Below are 17,286 nucleotides of genomic sequence, written 5' to 3'. Positions count from 1 at the left end.
TTGCTATTTATTATTATTACCGCCATTGGCATATTCTTTTTATTTCATTTTATTTCATTTTCATCATTTTGGGGGGGTGGGGGGGCCATGATGGGGGCCATCCGCACTCTGCTGCCCGCCAGGACCTGGTCCCCAAACACCTCACCCCTGGGGTTCCTCCTGCCTTGTCCACCACGAGCAGCAGTCAGACCACACTGCCAGCCAAGGGCGTGGGTGATGCCAGCCCAAAATGGGAGCTCCCGGGTGCAGGGCTGCACCCCAGCCCCGTTTGGGCTTTGTTGGGGTGCCTGGTTTGCTGGTCCTGGTGGGGTGGGAAATCCCCGCACCCCACGCACCACCCGTCACGGCGACACGGCCGAACCTGTCCCTGGGGCGTGGGCAGCCCCGCTCGACACCCGTGTGCCCACGCCGCCTCGACTGGGCGGGCGTGTTCTGCTGCTCCCTGGGCCACTGGCCCCAGACACCCCGCTGCCATCGCTCTCCCCCGCGGGCAGATGGGCTGGCTCGTCAGGGGCGTCTGAGCCAAACTGGGCTGCTCCCATGGGACCCTGAACCGCTGCGGCACAGCTGGGACCTTGTGCAAACTCACCAGGCTGAAAAGACAGCCACCCTCCCACGCCCCGCGTTTTAAATTTGACGGCGCCTCGGAAAAAGATTTGCCTGGGGGAGCTCTGAGAGTGAGGGGAACCTGTAACTGGACACGGTTTGTTTAGGCCGTATCTGTGAGGCACGGTGCAAGAATGGTCCCCCCGGCTTTGGGTATGGGGCAAAAAGGTACTTATATAAAGAGTTAAAAAAAAAATGAAGCTGGCAGAGGGGGAGGAACCTATTGCAAAACAGCCCTGAAACCTTTTCCTCCATGTCCTGGGTTTTGGGGCACAAGCCAGTGCAGCAGCAGGAGGACGTGCTGTCAGTATCGGGGGGGGCACACTGCAACAAACCCCAATTCAGCGTCCCCAGCCCCGTTGTGTAATGCAGACAGATCCTCTTTGTCTCCTTTTTTTTTTTTTTTTCTTCCTTTTGAGCCCTTTTTCTTTCCAGCCAAAATCTCTGCCTAGCTTTTCCAGCTTCATCTCCCACTGTGCCAGCTGCCCTTTTTCACCCTTTCCTGTGGCTACCCATCCCTTTGCAAGTGTCTGTCTGGGACAGAGGACATCTCCCCTCCCCAGTGGCACCTTTATCTCTGGCCATGCAGATGGCAATCCCATGTCCCGACCTGGGTACCCTGGCAGTAGCTGTCACAATGGCACCTGCTCCAGCTGACGTACCCCTGCGTGGATTAACCCCCCCGGGAGGCTCAGGGGATAAGCTGGGTGCTGAGCCACCAGGCACTAAGCAGAGTGCACAGCCCCAGGTCAATCCATCCCCTCCTCAGGAGCCACTTTTTCAGGCATAAAGGGAGTCAGCGGCAGCTCCCAGGGGATTTGGGAAGATGTTCTGGGGGGAGTGGGGTTTGTCCTTGCTGCATCCCTGGTCCTGTGGAGGAGGTGGTGATGCCAGAGCCATGGGAGCTTTTGAGTGGGTGTGGGAAGACTGGGGCAAAGATAAGTGAGTGGCTGGGAGCTTGTGCCTCATTTTCCCCACACCAGCAGTGGGGAGTCTCATCTCTCTTTGGGGGTCACCAGGGCATCACCATGCTGGGGGCGGGGGTGCGGCAGAAGGAGATTGCCAGCTGTTCCAGTTTGGCAGCTCTTGCCGGGGAAAGGCAGGAAAAATCCCTACCCTTTCCTAAAAGGCTTTGGAGGGCTGAAGTGACACGTCCAGGCACGTGAGGATAGGCCAGGGCTGGGAAAGCAGCCTTGATGGGGAAGATCACAGCTCGTGTCTTCTCCACTAGACCAACCTTTTTATTTAAATTCCCTCCCTGTCCCAGCTATCCTTACAACCTGCTTTCCTGGTTCATCACGCCACCAGCTCTGGCACCATCAAAAGCTGACGCTACACAGAATCAGAGCTGCACATCGATCCCCACATCATCCTTGGCAGCACAACAAAACACCCCAATCCAGCAGGATTCCCAGCCCCCCATCACACCCATGACCCCACATCATCCACCAGCACCTCTTCCTGGCGTGCTGCCCTGGCCAGGCAGTGTCCCACTGCCGCCAGCACTTTCCCCAGGCGCCGGTCCAGTGCCCACAGGTGGGGCTCGGCCAGGACAGGGGCCAGTGGATCTGTGGCCAGCGCCTCCCGCAGCAGGTCGCTCAGGCGGTAGGGCTGGGTGGCCAGCAGCTGCAGCCGCAGGTAAGTCGACTTCTTGATGCTGCCAGAGATGAGGAGGGAGAGGTCTCAATAGGAGGAGCCTCCCCCCAACAGCAGATCCGGGGGGGGCGGTGGCAGCCCCTTACCTGCAGCACTGCTGGAGGGGGGCCAGGATGGACGGTTCATCACGCGAGTGTGTGCCGAAGCTGGGGGTGGGGAGAAGCCCACCGGGAGGTGTCAGGACGGCATTTCAGCAAGACACCCCCCTTTGCTGTGACTGCTCCCCCTACTCCCCAACTTTACCCACGACCGTTGTCCAGGTGGAGCAGGAAAGTGTCATTCCCAAATTTTTCAAAGGTCTCGTAGTGGTGCCGGTCCATGTTGCCTGTGGCGGGCCAACAAATTTGCCATCAGGTTGTGTGCTGGGAGATGAGAGCAGGGACATGGAGCACGCTCCTGGTGTGAGACTGAAACCCAGAGCCTGGGGGAAAGGGTTGGAGGCACCTCTAGGGTGTCCATCTGGTGGCCATGGCCGTGGAGGGGAACTGAGCAGAGACCCTATGGCCTCCAGGCCCCTTCTCGTCCCAGCAGCCCCACAGAGGGACAACAGTGGCAAATGGAGCAGAAGTAATGGCAAAGGCATGGCTGGGTGGCCAGGAATGAGGAGATGGGAAACTCTCCAAGTCAGATGCCGGTGAGGGGACAGTGCAGGGAGGAAGAAGTGGCCCAGGGACAGGAGAGGCAGCAAGAGCCTTGGGCAGCATCATCTCCGCCTCTGGCTCTCCAGGGGCTGCATGTGACAGTGTGCTGGAAGGCGCATCCCATGTCCAGGGTACTTAGCTGGGATGTCCCTAGAATCTCTTGACCTTCAACTTCTGCCTGGGAAATGCCTTCGTGGCACAGCCCTGTGCTCTCATTGTGGGTAAGACTGAAGCTCACTGCAGCCTGAACAAGTTTGGTCAACAGACCTCGCAGGGCATGGTACCACAGGACATGGAGCCATTTGGGCCTCTTGGTCCTGAGGGACCTCCACAGCCCTCAGCACAGGCATGGAGGGGCTCACCCATGAGGAAATCGAGGATGGTCATGTCGATGAGGTCGAGGAGGCGACGGCCCCTGTCGTAGGGCGGTGTCTCTCGCACCTGAGCGCAGTAGTTGGGGTTCAGCTCCCACCTGGTGGCAGAGGCCGGGGAGGGGAATGGGGCCATGAGAGCGGCTGTGGAGAAGCCCCTTCCCATCCCATGGCTCTGCTGGCCCATGTCCCCACACCCCCCGTGCCCCGTCTCACTCAGCCTTCTTGCTCTTGTGGTAGGAGCGGCGCCAGGGGCTGCGCCAGGAGCGGCGCTTGGCCAGGGTCTTGTCAGGGAGCAGGGCAGCCATGGAGCCCTCCAGCCGGTCCGGTTTGCCGCAGAGGGCGTGCTCGGTGGAGCAGTAGTAGGAGCACTCCCCATAGAAGCAGACGTTACCCGCTGGCCATGGGGACAAAGCAAAGGTTGACAAAGAGAAGGAAGGCAACAAGCCCACGACCCCCAGGCAGAGTGGTCAAGCAAGCAGCCAGGGGAGGATGCTCCACCATCCACTCTGGCCATGTGCCACTAGCAAAGCAATGGCAAGGGAGGCTGTGAGGAGCACAGGCCTGTGGCAGGGTAACCATGGGAGCTGGAACAGTCCCCAGCAGGATAGTTTGTCCAAGTGTGGGGGGAGCCAGGGCAGCAGCAGTGAGCTCCAGGTGAGCTCCATCCAGGTGGCCACAGGAGAGGATGGAGAGCATGAAAGGTCACCTGGGGAGATGAAGAAAGTCTTGGCCAGTTTCTTGTCTGTGGTGACATCCCGAATCTCCTTTGTTATGTTGACCAAACGACCAGAAACTGGGGGGATTCGCCGGAAATCCAGGATCCTGAAACACAGAACTTGGAACCATTTCTTACTGACCTCAGCTGGTTTAATCACAGTGAGTTATTAAAACCAACAGGAGACACATCCCTCACAACAGCGAGCAGGAAGTGGGATGAAGGAGCAGTTTCTCTGGTGCTTTGCCAGTATGGGAGGGCAGGGTTGGATGCAAAGCTTATGCTCACCTGTCTAGGTGGAAGGCTGCAATCTCTGCATTGTGCCGCTCAAAGTCTGAGAAGTAGAAGAAATCAATGGGGGTCTCCTGGTCCCGGGTCTGCCTGGAAGGAGAGAGGATGGTGGGGGCAATCATCATGAATGGGGTCACTCCAAGCATGGGATTAGTTCCAAACCACCACTCACTCCCCTTCTGTCCCCTGGTGACACTGGAGACAGCCAGACCCAGTCTCCTCCAGTCACTTCCTGATGGGTGGTGTGGCTCCAAGCCCCCTATCCAGGCTCCCATGCAACCCCTGCCTCCAACTCAAGGGTGGGTAAGCCCTCATGGACTGGAGGCTCCTGGATGGTCCTCATGGACCACCTTCTTCTTTCCACCACTGGAGGTCACTACCCCATCACAAGCTGCATCCAGTTTGCATCGAGCACGGCCAGGGAAGGCAAGGGAAAGGGGACCATTCTGCTCGCCTCAGTTTTGGGATGGAGGTGCTGAAGCGAGGCAGCGCGTGAAGCATTTCTCCATTTCTCCCTCCATGAGCTGGCTACTCCTCACTACCTAACAGGACCGTGTGGGCGAGGTATAGGGTTGTCCCAGGCTCTACTCACTTCATGGGCTTGAAGAGGGCCTGCCCATAGTTCGGGAACGTCATGATGAGCTTGAGCTGGGTCCCGCCAGACTTCTGGACTGAAAGGAGGCACATGGGGATGAGGGAGGCAGGCAGCAGGCAGGGGGGCAGGGCTGTGGACAGGGGTGCAGGCAGAGAGGTGGTACCCGAGCTGACGATCCTTTGCGTGGCCAAATCCTGGAGGAGCGTGGGCAGCAAGGGGTCCCGGCGGGGGTACAGCTCATAGCGGTTGATGCCGACATGGAATTTGAGCCAGGTGGGGTAGGTGTCGTAGGCCGTCTTCCCTGTCGGGAGGAGCGTCTCGGCTTTACTGCTGCTGACCCTGCAGCCCGACAGCCACCACCACCCCAACAACAATGACAGCTTTTAGTTGGGACAGGATGGGTCCTGGGGTGTCCCCGGGCCTTTCCTGGGAGCCAGTGCATGGAGGGTGAGATGGGGAGAAAGCCCAGAGCAAGGCCTGGATGGGTTCCAGGTTTCATGGTGGCCCCTGGCCTATATGGCCTCCACAGGGCCCTTGGCACCTGGCAGATCCCACACAAAGTCGGTGGCCAGAAAGACCCACCAGCATGGCTGGATGGGACACAATGTCTTTCTTCCATTCCCCATGGAAAATCCCTGGGCTGATCCTGCTTCTCTCATCCATGCATTTATTTCCCTGCCGGAACAGATCACCTCATTGTTTCTCCCTAATGGATTAGCTCCCAGGAGTACAATCTGCTACACCCCTCCACGTGCTTACCGGGGACACACGTGTGTCCACAGAACAAGGGTGGAGAAGCATGAGCTTTCCAGTCATCCCCAGCACTGACCTGAACTCCTGTCCTCAGCACCCCATTCCCCTTGGGTGGGTTTATCACACACCCCTGGTTTCCCCAGGGGGATAAGTTTGGGTTAGCACTGTGCCTGTCTCTGTGCATCCTGCAAATTTGCAGTTTTCTGGCATTCAAGGGAGCCCCTGGGGGTATCTGCCCCACCTCTGTGCTAGCACACACGGGCACCACAATGGCACAGTTAGCCTAAGGCACCTATAACCCAAATCCATGTCTCTCTCTAGGAAAACACAGACTGTGCATCGATTTCATCAAACCAGACCCAAGGCTACCGATAGGTGGTCCTCAGAGACAAGGCAAATACCCATTTGTGGAAAACAGCTCTTAAGCCAGCTTTTATTCTCTCCCAGTTCTAGCAGGCACCACTTTTGGAAGGTGTGCTTTCCATATGGAAGATGCTATGTGTTACAATGGTAAAGCTTTTAATATCTTCCCTTCTAATTAGAGGTTAGTAGTCCAAAGATAAAAATAGACAGCCATCAGCAGTGAGCTCACCATACGGCTGAGCCTAAAGAGGTCAGGCAATATCCTGCAAAATGCAGGACAGAAACAGTCTCACGGTTAGAGGCAACCTACATTGCAGGCTTTGCATCTTCACCATACCAAGAGAGGGGGATAAAACTGGTTAGAAATCTGGAGTAGGGACTTCCTCATATACAGAGAGAGAGACTAAGGGCTAGTCTGCATTGGGGAAAGGAAGGAGCTGAGGAGATCACCTAATAGATATCCATAATACAGTGAATAATTCAAGAGTCGCCTTTGGCTTTGCTGTGTGCTACAAGCTTATGGGTAGCAGCCCAAAAGTTCAGGGCTAGGAGAGGATTTAAGATATGAGAAGAGCATGCTTAGCAATGGGGGCCCCTCTGGGGTAGGATGCTGATCTACATAAGGAAACAACATGTTTGGTCCCTGCTGCTTGTCCCCTCAAGTCCACATATCCCCCAAATGCAAGCTAGAGTTGAGCTTGCTCCTCACCATTCATCACTCCCGCTGCTGTGCAGGCTGAACTTCTCCATGGGGTTGACGATAAACAGCTTGTCTTTCTCTGTCACCTCTGGGATTGGGATGTTGTAAAGAGGATGCTCGAAGAGTGCTGCCAGCTTTGATCCCTTGGTCCACCCTGCATTCCCCTCTTCGTGCTGCTGTTGGACCCCTGGCTCTCCAGCCCTTACATGCAGCCCCACTCTCCATGGCTGGGAACTTTTCTCCAAGGAGCCATTGCTTCCACTGAAATCCTGAAGGATTCGCAGGCTCAGCTTTTTGAGGCCAGCTGGCATGGGGCTGCCTGACAGGACACCCACAGCTTTTGGTGCTTTTGTATCACAGCCACACGGCCTGTGGGCTGTGGGGAGAGCAAAATCCATCACCAGGTGCACAAGAAGGGCCAAGAGCAGAAGAAAGAGAAGGCTGATTTTAAATTTCCTCTGGAAAAGCGTTTGCAGCCGGCACCGCATCCTTCCTCATACAAAATGCTCAGCAAGGGATGGCCATCCACACAAGGTTTAAAATGTTGGTGTGGCTACAGCCTCCGTGCAAAAATAGGAGAGAGGTTTCCTGGATTTAGAGCATTGCAGCTAAAGAGCAACTGGTACAAGGCAGAGTGACAGGAACGATCTGTCACCACGGCACCTCACAGTGTGACACCACCAGGAGGGGACAGGAGGTTGTGGTGGGGTTTATCAGCGCTGATAAGGGTCAAGCTGGCACTGCCAAGGTTAGAGTGAACAGGGCAAGTTCCAAATCAATAGCTGCAAGGCTGGCTCAGGGACAGCAACGGGTGCAGATGACCTCCTACTGTCCTGTCTCTCTGTGCTGCCACCTGCACAGGGCTGCAGAACATTTCCTTGAACACAGGGCATTAAAATGGTTCTGCCCCTCTGCAGCACACACCCTGCCAAGCACTATGTAGCCCCATTCCCCATGTTCATCATAGCTGTACTCTCAGAATCCAGAAGAATTTTTTTTCCCATTGCTCGGCCAAATCAATTTTATCACTCTTCCCCATCCATTCAAAATCAGTTGTACTCAAGCCCACTCTCAAAAACCACTCAAACTAGGTAAAATAAAGGGGATGAGTATCAACATTGCTGCGAGGGAAAATGCTGGGCAGGCCGTGTAAGGAGGGGCTACCAGGCTGCTGAGTTTCATGGGCAGGGATGCTCCCAGGGCCTCTAAAGCAGGTAGGGGAGGCAGGCAGGCAGGAGTGGGGATACTGCCTTTGGCATTGGCACAGAGGAGCAGTGGGACCCACCAAGTGCTGGGCAGGATTGGCAGTTTGTGGAAGGGAAGAGCATTTCCTTTTACAAGAAATTCACTTTTTCGGTGACACCCAGGGACACAGAGCTGGGATGCGTACACAAAAATGGTTCATGACTTGTAGGGGTGGAGCTTTGTATTTGATAAGGGACAGAGAAGCACAGGACCACCTGCAAAAAGTCTGGGGGCTGGGGTACAGAGTCTGGCACAATATTTCTTTTCTCTTTGATCTTCCAAAGGATGCAGAAGGCATGTGAAATCCCATACATCATATAGTCCTTCCTTGTCGCGTGGTGCACCAGCAGCCAGCTTGCAAATCCTCACTCCCAGCCAGGGGAGTGGGATCAGAGGGGAGGAGGGGATATTCTGCTGCCCTCCCCGCACCGTCCTGTGCGGGCTCCTTCCGTGTGTGTCTCGGTCCCCTCCCAGGCGGCGCGCTGGGAACGCGGCGTCCCCGGCGTTCTTGGCTCGCGTGTCCCACGGCGCGACAGTTGCCTGGAAACCGCCTCCGGCTGCCACCATCACCGCCCCAGATTCAGCCAGCCCCGCGTTCCCTGCCTTCTGCTAACAAGATGGCCGAGGAGAGCCGGGGCAGGCGAGGAGGAGGACAGCTTCCCAGCCCGGCTGGCGAGCTCGAAGGCCCGCAGAAGGAGCTGGTGGAGGGGAGCAGATGGCTTCCCTGGGTGGGGGAACACAGCGTCTTGCTTCGGGAAGTTCGCTGAATTCAGTCCGGACACACGGCTCAGAAAGAAGGCCCCTAGGAGGGGCTGTAGCTGGAACATGGGATCATTAGGTCATGGCTCAGGAAAAAAACAACCAACCAAAACACCCACTCCGTGTACTAAATGATCGCATCAGAGGACCTGGGCTCGGCTCCCGGAGCAGGGCCACAGATTTCTTTATTCCAGAGTGAGCCCTGGAGACCTCCTCCTTCTGGTGCCCCAAACCAGCTCCAAACTGGGCTGGAGGGGATAGAAACTTCCTTCTCACGTCCTTTAGTCAGATAGGCACAGGGACCCTATGGGCTGAAGCCACCCTACTGTTAGTCCCATTCCCAGATACTGAAGCTTAAAATCCTACCACATCACCCTGATTTAGCATCCCAGTGGAAAGTAAAGGCAGGGGGCTTGGGTGAGGCATTTGCCACCCTTAGCACTTCAATACTGCCATTAAATATTAACCAAAAGATTTTTCAGCAAGTCAGACATGAGCCTGCAGCAACAGAGAAGAGCTGGAGACCTTCAAAGCCTGCCCCGATCACCTGACAAGCACTTCGGTGTACCTTGTTGCCATGACATCATCATAGAGACGTGGTTGAATTTGCACCTCTTTCTTCTCATCTCCCCCCTCCAGCTCTTCCTCCATCCTCCCAGCAGATTCAAGTCACCTTTGGGGCGGAGGAGGAGCCCTACATCCGAGGACATTTTCACTGCCGGCTCCAAATCAGGACTCAGCAGCAGCTGATAATGATGTTCCCATCTCCCCTCAGCAGGGAGGGATGAAGTCATGAGGCACAGCCTCTGAGCTGCTATCACAGATTTAGGGGACGGGTGGATAGAAAAAGTCATTTTGGCTGGCACCCATCCATCACTCTCCATTTTTCATCTCATTTTCTACATCTGACTCAGCCTGATGCTTTGATGGGTAATGGCAGCAATATGCAGGGGGGCATGAAATGAGAGGGAAACATAATAGCAAGCAAACTGTTGCCAACTTTCCACTGAAAATCCGTAAGTAAAAATCATCCAGAGCAATTTTATAGTAAAAAGTAGAGAGGCCTTAGAGGCTCTAAAGCATCATAGAATCAATAGTTTGGGTTGGAAGAGACCTTTAGAGGTCACCCAGTCCAATGCCCCTGCAATGAGCAGGGACACCTTGAACCAGATTATGTTGCTCAGAGCCTCATCCAACCGATCCCTGAGTGTTTCCAGGGGTGGGGCACCCACCACCTCTTGGGGCAACCTGTTCCAGTGTTTCACCACCCTCATTCTAAAAGACTTCTTCTCGATATCCAATCTGGAACAAACCTCTTCTAGTTTAAAACCTCTAAGCCTTGTCTTATCACAACAGGACCTTCTGAAGTCCCTCTCCAGCTTTTCTGGTGCTGAGGCTTGTGCTTTCAGCTACAATGCCAATGACGGGCATGCAAACCAGCTAACAAGGGTTTGCCTCTTCATGGTAACTTCCTGTAGGAAAGCTGTTACCCTTGGGAACAAAAACAGCCTGCCACTCTCCTGTGAGTCACCTTGCACTTACCTAGCGAGAATGGCAGCGTGGAAGCTGACTTGCTGCACATTCACACAAAGCTCACCTCAATCTGTTTGCACACTCAGGCTTTGAGAAGGCTGGGGAGCACTCACCCTTCCCCTTGTTGCCACTGCAGGTCACAGAGACATTAGCTTGGGTCAGCTGGTGGCCAAAAAGATAAACAGGCAGCAAGTCCAAGAGATTGTGTGCTGAGGTCAGCAGCTCCCTGTGGTCATCTGCAGGTCACCACGACCCTGCAGATGCCCATGAGCAGCATGCCTCTGCATATGCACAGAGCAGTTAATTATTCATTAGTGTGAAAGAGGCACGATTAAAGCGACCGTGGTATGGCTGAAGGTATCATCCTACTCCAGTACAGGGCATTCCAAAGACACTGGCTTTACCTCTTCCTCTGAATTTAGAAGAGACAGAAAGTTGCAGAAGAGGAAATAATCTTTTCCACCTGCCAGCTGCAGAAAGTGTTGTCAACAGCACTATCGTCATGTAAAGGCAGCCAGCTGGAGGGACACAGAGCAACTGCACAACGAGATAGCTCAAAGGATTTGGGCTCTTCTATACAGCACAGCAATCCTGATCATGGGGCAGGTATCATGGTACCAACCTACCCTGGCCCAGCAAAGCACAGATGGTCCAAATTTGAAATAATTCTTAGTTGTCTTCATATTACTCCAATTCCTGGCTCCCTGACATAATGAAATTGAGAAAGGACATCTCTAGCGTAACACTTGAGGTTTAGAAAAGGAACAAAAGGAATTGTAAGACCAGGTTGATCCACCACAGGCATTAATGCAGAAAGATCCTTCAGACTTGGAACTATGGACTAGAAGTGTCAGCTAGCAACATTCTGAGAGGAAATCTGAAAATTATGGAAGCCACAAATACGAGACTCCAATGGTCAGAGTTGAGGCACACTGGTGGGGCAGCAGACACAGCTACATTCCCTTGCTGCTACTGCTTAGACAGCTGCCTGGACAGAAGGATGTGGCCGGCAGCACCATGGGCCTGGCAACCTTCCTCACCATCGTGGCTTGCCCTGGTAAAAGGAACAAAACAGGGAGGCTGAGAGTCACACAGGAAATCTGCAGGATGGAGATCTGTCACTGTCCTCTGCCTGTGCTACACCATTACTTACTTATTTCCATGTTTGTTGAACCACTTGGCCTACATAAACGCACGCAAAGACATTTTACTAAACTTTTATTGTAAAAACACAGTTGCCCAGGTTTTATAAATAAGCCATACACGTAACATAGTTACGCTCATTCGATCCTCCAACACCAACGGTTTTAAAAACTGAAACAGGCTAAAAGAAAGACATTGGGTTTCTGATGACCAAGTTATATTTCACATGGAGCCTCCTTCCTCTGTCAGCCTCCAAACAAGATGCTGAAAGTACACAGCACTTGCAACACCCCCAGGAACTGACAGGGAGGCATTTGAGCCTTAAAAAGAGCTCTCACCCACTCCCCAGGCGTCGTCAGCCGCCTGTGTTTTCATGCTGTCTCCGTGTGCTGTGGGTGAGAAAGGAGGGGGCAGTTTGCATAGCAACCTCCTACACTCCGGCAGCTCAGCTGTTGTACCCTCCCAAAACAGCAGGGAAGGGCAAGCTGGGACTGCTTCCCTGTGGCTCACACCTCCACAGGCAGCCTGAAGGGAGACCCTTGGTGCTGTCAGGTCTGCACAGACATCTTAGAAGGGAGGAAGAATGTATAAGCAGATCCAGAGAGAGGAAAGACAGGTGCTGGTCAGAGCCATACTGCATGGTAGTGGAGAAAGCAGAGGAGAGAGGAAACTGTGTGGAATAAGTGGGAGTTTAAAAAACCATAGGGCTAGATAGCACCTTTTTGCTTTTGCTTTCCCCTGCTAGCGCTGCCATGTAGTGTGTTGTGAGATTACCTATTCCTCATCTCTCCCCTGCTTCAGCTCAAACACCAAGGAAAGAGCCAGACAGATGAGAAATCCCACAAGCAAGGACAGGACAGTTTAGCAAGTTTATACACACACACACACACACCAACTTTATGTATCCCACAGAACTGTTACGTCAGTATGAAAAAAAGAAATCTTGACATTTAAGTATTAAAAATAAAGCCCCACCTCCAGATCATACAAAACTTGTCAAGAGCAGGAAGAAATCTCTTGTATTCAGCAAGTCTGGGACCCGGCCAGGGGTCAGGAGCACTTCCAGACGCACACGGCCAGGCTGCCACCAAAGAACATGTACAGCAGGTTCTTCACCTCATGAGTGATCTCAAAGCCAAAACCTTCCCCAATCACCACATGCCAGGAGGACCCAAATTTCTTGTCCATTGTTTCTTTGATCATCTTGGCAGCACTCTGGAGAATGTTAAGGAAGAGAACATAGGGTGAGATAAAGCAAGCAGGGAGGTTTTAAGCAAATATCCCCATAGTCTTCTCCTCCCTTTAAGACTACTCAAGCCACGGGCAACAGGTATAGCAGGTGCACCACAGGAATTGGGAGCTCCCCAGAGGTACACACAAGGGTAGAACTGGTCTCAGCAGCCTCCAGCACAGCAGCTAGGAGCAATTAATGAACTGCATCACTTCTGCTGTTCACACAGTCTGAAGCAAGAGTTCTGCTTTAGATGCTGCTGGAGTTATGCTGGTTGCGGTGACCATGAGAGGAGATTCAGGTCACTAAGCTGCAGCTATTTTTACAGGAGTCCATTATTTTTCTCCAGGTAATTACCAAAACACTGAAAGTAGGCTGACTTTTAAAAGGCTCATTTCTCCCAGATCACACTCTGCTTGATCAAAAAAAAAAAAAGCAGAGGAAGATTTTGCAGTGACAGGCGGTGCCCTGCCCACAAAGCAAGGTATGTTTTCCCTTTATTGTTGGTCCTAAAGCCAAAAGGGAATACTTAACAGAATTTCATATACTCATCCCCAAAACAAGAGACTCCACACAGTTCTGAACCAAGCCCTCAGGACACAGGGCATTTTATGAACAGAGTGGAAGCATGTGTCAGGAAGGCAGGAAAAGCAAGGAGGTAAAGTTTGGGAGCCAGCACCACTACTAACGTCTACAAAGTGCTCTTACGGATCTTGCAGACCAAGGGAACTGAATCTGAGGTCCAGCCAAGCTCTTTGCCTCCTTCTACCCTAGCTCAGTGCAGAAAGAGAGTAATAGGATGTCAGGACCTGACTCTGCTCTGCCCTGCACTCTTACCCTGCTCCTGCAGGTGCCCTGAGCTGCAGTAACAGTGGGCTGCCTATTTTGGGAGGTGGCCAGTACCTCATTGTTGGTGGCGTGCTTCTCACAGGCCGTGACACACAGCTCCATGGTCTCCACGCGCATCTCCTCCGGCATGTCCGAGTGCTGGCAAGAGCAAACAGACAAGGCAACTAAGCAGAAAAATAAGAGCTGGACACAAGACAACAGTAAGTCGGTCTTACTTCTTCACTGGCTCTTTTGGGGGCTTAGACATAGTAAATATGAAAATGGCTTATTGCATTATAAGTGAACCATTCCTCCAGCCAATGAGGAATTCTTCTTTACCTACACGAAAACTAGCACTGTGCAAGCACAGCTTAAAGGAGGAGATCAAGACATTTGCCAGTTTTTCTGCTGTAAGATAAAGGGAAAGCATGTTAATACCGTTTTAACCACAGTCCTTAATTATTGCTATATGAGTAAAAAGTTTAAATTACACAGCCTTTTCTGCTGCTGCTATCTGTCTGGCTACCAAGATCTTTTGCTCCAGCTTCTCTAGGACAAAAAAGCAAGCTGCATCCAAAACACAGGAGAGGGCTCCAAAGGCAGCGTTCTCTCAATCTGTTTGATGGATCACTTGCCCCAGGCTTCCTCTGGTTGACATGGGGAACACCAGTGCTATTAGATTTCCCTGGGAGAGGTCAAGGACAGGGAGAAAGCAGCAGTGACAACCAGGATCCCTCCACAGGACCATCAGTATACATGTTCTCACAATAGCTACTCAGTGGGAGAAGGATAGTAAGAATGAAGGCAGATTTTCATATCTCTGACACCGGTAAATGTGTAATCCATCCCCCTCCTTACCCTAATCAGAGGAAAACTGTGAAGCCTTTTATAATCAGCCTCGTCCTTTTTTTCCTCCTCAGTTTCTTCCATGTTCCTTCCACAGAGAGTCCAGGAAGGGGAGCAGGGGCTGCCCGGAGTTCAGCAAAGTGCTACGGCACAGCCGGCTGAGAGGAACAGGGCTCTGTGCTCCTCTCTGACCGGCTTCAGCAGGAGGAGTCACTTCTTGGCTGAGAGGACACTGCTTCAACAAAAATAAACATGGGCAAGAGACAGATGGCTTTCAATTAAAACAAAAGGCAAATGAAACTATTACGAGAATATCATGCTATCTCACTCGCCATTTCCGCAACACCACCTTCACACCCCATTGAGAGCCTTAGCTCATAGACCACTAATGCAAACAAATTATTAAACCGTATCGTTTTCCATAAGTGAGGAGCACAGCACTTCCCAGAAGCACCAATGGAGCTTAAGGGAAGAGCTGAGCCAAGGTACAGCTTTCAACAGAGACAAGAGAACAATATATCAGCTGCTACCACTCTTGATTAATTCCAAAAGGATTTTCCCAGGATGCTATTATCTGCAAGAGTTTCAAACTGCACACGACAAGAGAAGGGTAGGAGTATTTTAGGCACAGAATCTGCGTACTTGTCTGGACGGAAATGTTTAACAGGAACATCTTGGTCTCGTTTGTGCACTTGCTCCTCAGATCCCCGAGCATTTGCCAGCTGGGGAGGGCCATATGGGAAAACTCTGGACGTGCCTCAGGGCCTCATTACCAACCTGCCTCTACTCGGGCAACGCAGAGGCACAGCACTGACTGAGAGATTCAGAGCATTTCACCGCGGTCTTCCCTCTGGTTCTTTCACCCACAACAAAGCATCTTCCTCTCCTACCCAGGGAGAGCAAGGGTGAGCCCATATTAAAAAGAAAACGAAACAAACACGGTGTCAGGCGACGCACCAGTCATTATGCCACGTACATGGAGCTGTTGGCTAAAGCACCAAGTCAAATACACCACCAACCCTCACATGGGGGGCCGCGGGACCCGCAGGTGTCCCAAACCACGACCTCCGCAGCACAGAACCCCCGCCTGGCTAGCACCACCCCCGGGAGCCAGTTCAATACCCAGCCCCTAGCCCGGGGCGTGCCCGCAGCCACAGCCCGAGAGTGTGAGGCAGCGGAACGCGGCCCGAGCGGACCGCACACCCGAAGCGGCCCCGCCACGCCGGTCCGCCGCCCTCGGCCCCGCGGAGGAAGAGCTCGGGCCAGCGGCGCTGAGCGGCCCCCGCGGAGCTCCGGGCGCGGCCTCACCTGCGCGGCCGCCGCGGCCCAGCGCCGTTGCTAAGGAAGAGCCGCGCTTGTCATTAGCAACGGGCGCGGGAAGTCCCGCCCACCTCGGCGTCCATTGGACGGAGCGCGCCGCTCGACGCGTCTGATTGGCTGCCTCCCTGCCGGCCGCCGCGCGGGGCCTTGGGGCGCTGGCGGCGGTGGGGTGGCCGCGGAGCGCCTGTGCTGTGCGGGCCCGGCCTCAGAGCCGCCCCGCCGCCCCCCAGCCTGATGTTTTCCTGACCTAAAACCCCTTAGGGGCCTGGTTCTACATATTTTTTCTTTTAAACAACAAGGATAAATATAAGAACAAGAAGCGATTTGGGGCAATTTTGGTTTTTTCTTTAATCACAGAATCATGTTAAAAAAGCCCTCTGAGATCGTGGAGTGCAGCCTCTGACCGAACACCGCCTTGGCAGCCAGGCCATGGCACTGAGTGCCACGTCCAGTCTTCCCTTAAACGCCTCCAGGGACGGTGACTCCACCACCTCCCTGGGCAGCCCATCCCAATGCCCAGTCACACTTTTTGTGAAGAAATTCCTCCTAATGTCCAACCCGAACCTCCCTGGTGCAGCTTAAGGCTCTGTTCCCTTGTCCTGTCAGGTTGCTTGGGAGAAAGAAGCTGACCTCCACCTGGCCATAGCCTCCTTTCAGGGGACTGGAGAGTGATCAGGTCTCACCTGAGCCTCCTCCTCGCCAGGCTAAACAATCGCAGCTCCCTCAATTGCACAGGACTTGTGCTCCAGACCCTTCACTAGCTCCATTGCCCCTCTCTGGACATGCCCCAGCACCTCAATGTCCTTCCTGAACTGGGGGCTCCAGAACTGGACACGGTTCTCATTTTGTGGGAGAGGCAACAGCTCACATTTGCACGTCAACGGGAGTGTAAAGAAGAAGAAAGTGAGACTGAGGGGATGAATCATGAGTTTGCAAACAGCTCCTATAGCACCAGCCTCCATCCCCACTGAGAAAATCCCCTCCCGCCCTCCATAGCTTTGTGCTTGTAATGTATGTTTGTTTTGAGGTTCTTCTTGGCTCTGGGCTTGCTACAAAACCTCTGTTGTCTCCGCGCCCTGCTAGCCAAATAAGCCTCTAAACCAGTGTTTAAACAGCTTTCAGGGAGGTCCAGGGTTGTATTCATCTTAAATTAACAGAGATGGAGATCAGCAAGCTCCAGGATAACGCCAAGGGAAAGACTTCTGTGCAAAGCCCCAGCTGGTGGGTGTGCTGCCTGGGTTTCCATCAGTCGCCATCCTTGTGTTGCAGAGTGGCTCATGGGTCTGATTTTTCACGTGGTCCTTCTGGCTGGCGTGTGTTTGAAACATTCTTGCTGCTCGCTGTCTGCAGAAAGAAGAATTTTCTTTCCAGCTGTTTGAGAAGGAAAACAGTGGGGGAGGAACAATCTAGGCGCTCTCCTGTCCCTGCCAGCTCAGGAGTCCTCTTCCCTAGCATGAAGCTCTGCCCTGTGATTACAGGGAGAACACCTTGTTATCTCTTTAACAGGTTCAGCAGTGAATCCAACCTCCTGGCTGTCCTTTGCCTGACAGAGCAGTGCTGGAGGCAGGGAAGCTGCCTTTGGAAAGACAAAGCTGCAGTGATCATTCATCTTTTCCTTTTCTGTCACTGCTGGTGGTGACAAAAATGAGGCACTGCCTCCTGTGCTGCTCATTCTCCTACCATTCCT

At 53.3% G+C, this 17,286-nt stretch overlaps 2 protein-coding genes across 7 annotated transcripts; both read right to left on the bottom strand.

The window, feature by feature from the left end:
- Positions 1 to 35: 35 nt before the first annotated feature.
- LOC109146101 (extracellular serine/threonine protein kinase FAM20C-like) lies at positions 36 to 11,330 on the bottom strand. Its single transcript, XM_039571425.1, has 10 exons — positions 6,704 to 11,330; positions 5,042 to 5,217; positions 4,876 to 4,954; positions 4,281 to 4,373; positions 3,984 to 4,099; positions 3,491 to 3,671; positions 3,266 to 3,375; positions 2,506 to 2,587; positions 2,349 to 2,408; positions 36 to 2,263 (listed from the first exon to the last, which is right to left on the bottom strand). Exons 1-10 carry the CDS (start codon positions 7,180 to 7,182, stop codon positions 2,029 to 2,031), a joined length of 1,611 nt encoding a protein of 536 aa, XP_039427359.1. The 5' UTR covers positions 7,183 to 11,330; the 3' UTR covers positions 36 to 2,028.
- Positions 11,331 to 11,432: 102 nt separating this feature from the next.
- DNAL4 (dynein axonemal light chain 4) lies at positions 11,433 to 15,653 on the bottom strand. Of its 6 annotated transcripts, XM_039571421.1 has the most exons (5): positions 15,588 to 15,604; positions 14,922 to 15,165; positions 14,292 to 14,511; positions 13,509 to 13,592; positions 11,433 to 12,589 (listed from the first exon to the last, which is right to left on the bottom strand). In XM_039571421.1, exons 3-5 carry the CDS (start codon positions 14,361 to 14,363, stop codon positions 12,425 to 12,427), a joined length of 321 nt encoding a protein of 106 aa, XP_039427355.1. In that variant the 5' UTR covers positions 14,364 to 14,511; positions 14,922 to 15,165; positions 15,588 to 15,604; the 3' UTR covers positions 11,433 to 12,424. The 6 variants fall into 6 exon arrangements, with proteins under 6 accessions (XP_039427355.1, XP_039427357.1, XP_039427358.1 ...); XM_039571423.1 differs by lacking the exon at positions 14,922 to 15,165 and having other exon boundaries at positions 15,588 to 15,653; XM_039571424.1 differs by lacking the exon at positions 14,922 to 15,165 and having other exon boundaries at positions 14,292 to 14,514; positions 15,588 to 15,625.
- Between the last annotated feature and the right edge of the window lie 1,633 nt (positions 15,654 to 17,286).

Source organism: Corvus cornix, chromosome 1A (genome assembly GCF_000738735.6).
Source record: "Corvus cornix cornix isolate S_Up_H32 chromosome 1A, ASM73873v5, whole genome shotgun sequence".
Classification (NCBI taxonomy): Eukaryota; Metazoa; Chordata; class Aves; order Passeriformes; family Corvidae; genus Corvus; species Corvus cornix.
Note: the sequence above shows the minus strand (reverse complement) of the source record. Positions and strands in the feature narration are given on the sequence as shown.

Coding starts and splice junctions, on each gene's coding strand:
- LOC109146101 (XM_039571425.1), bottom strand. CDS start 7,182: ATGCGGTGCCGGCTGCAAACGCTTTTCCAGAGGAAATTTAAAATCAGC. Junction 4,374..4,875: donor GCCCTCTTCAAGCCCATGAA/GTGAGTAGAGCC, acceptor CTCTCCTTCCAG/GCAGACCCGGGACCAGGAGA. Junction 2,409..2,505: donor CACCTGGACAACGGTCGTGG/GTAAAGTTGGGG, acceptor CCCCACCCCCAG/CTTCGGCACACACTCGCGTG.
- DNAL4 (XM_039571423.1), bottom strand. CDS start 14,363: ATGGAAGAAACTGAGGAGGAAAAAAAGGACGAGGCTGATTATAAAAGG. Junction 13,593..14,291: donor ACAGTTTTCCTCTGATTAGG/GTAAGGAGGGGG, acceptor TGCTCTTGCCAG/CACTCGGACATGCCGGAGGA. Junction 12,590..13,508: donor AGCACGCCACCAACAATGAG/GTACTGGCCACC, acceptor AACATTCTCCAG/AGTGCTGCCAAGATGATCAA.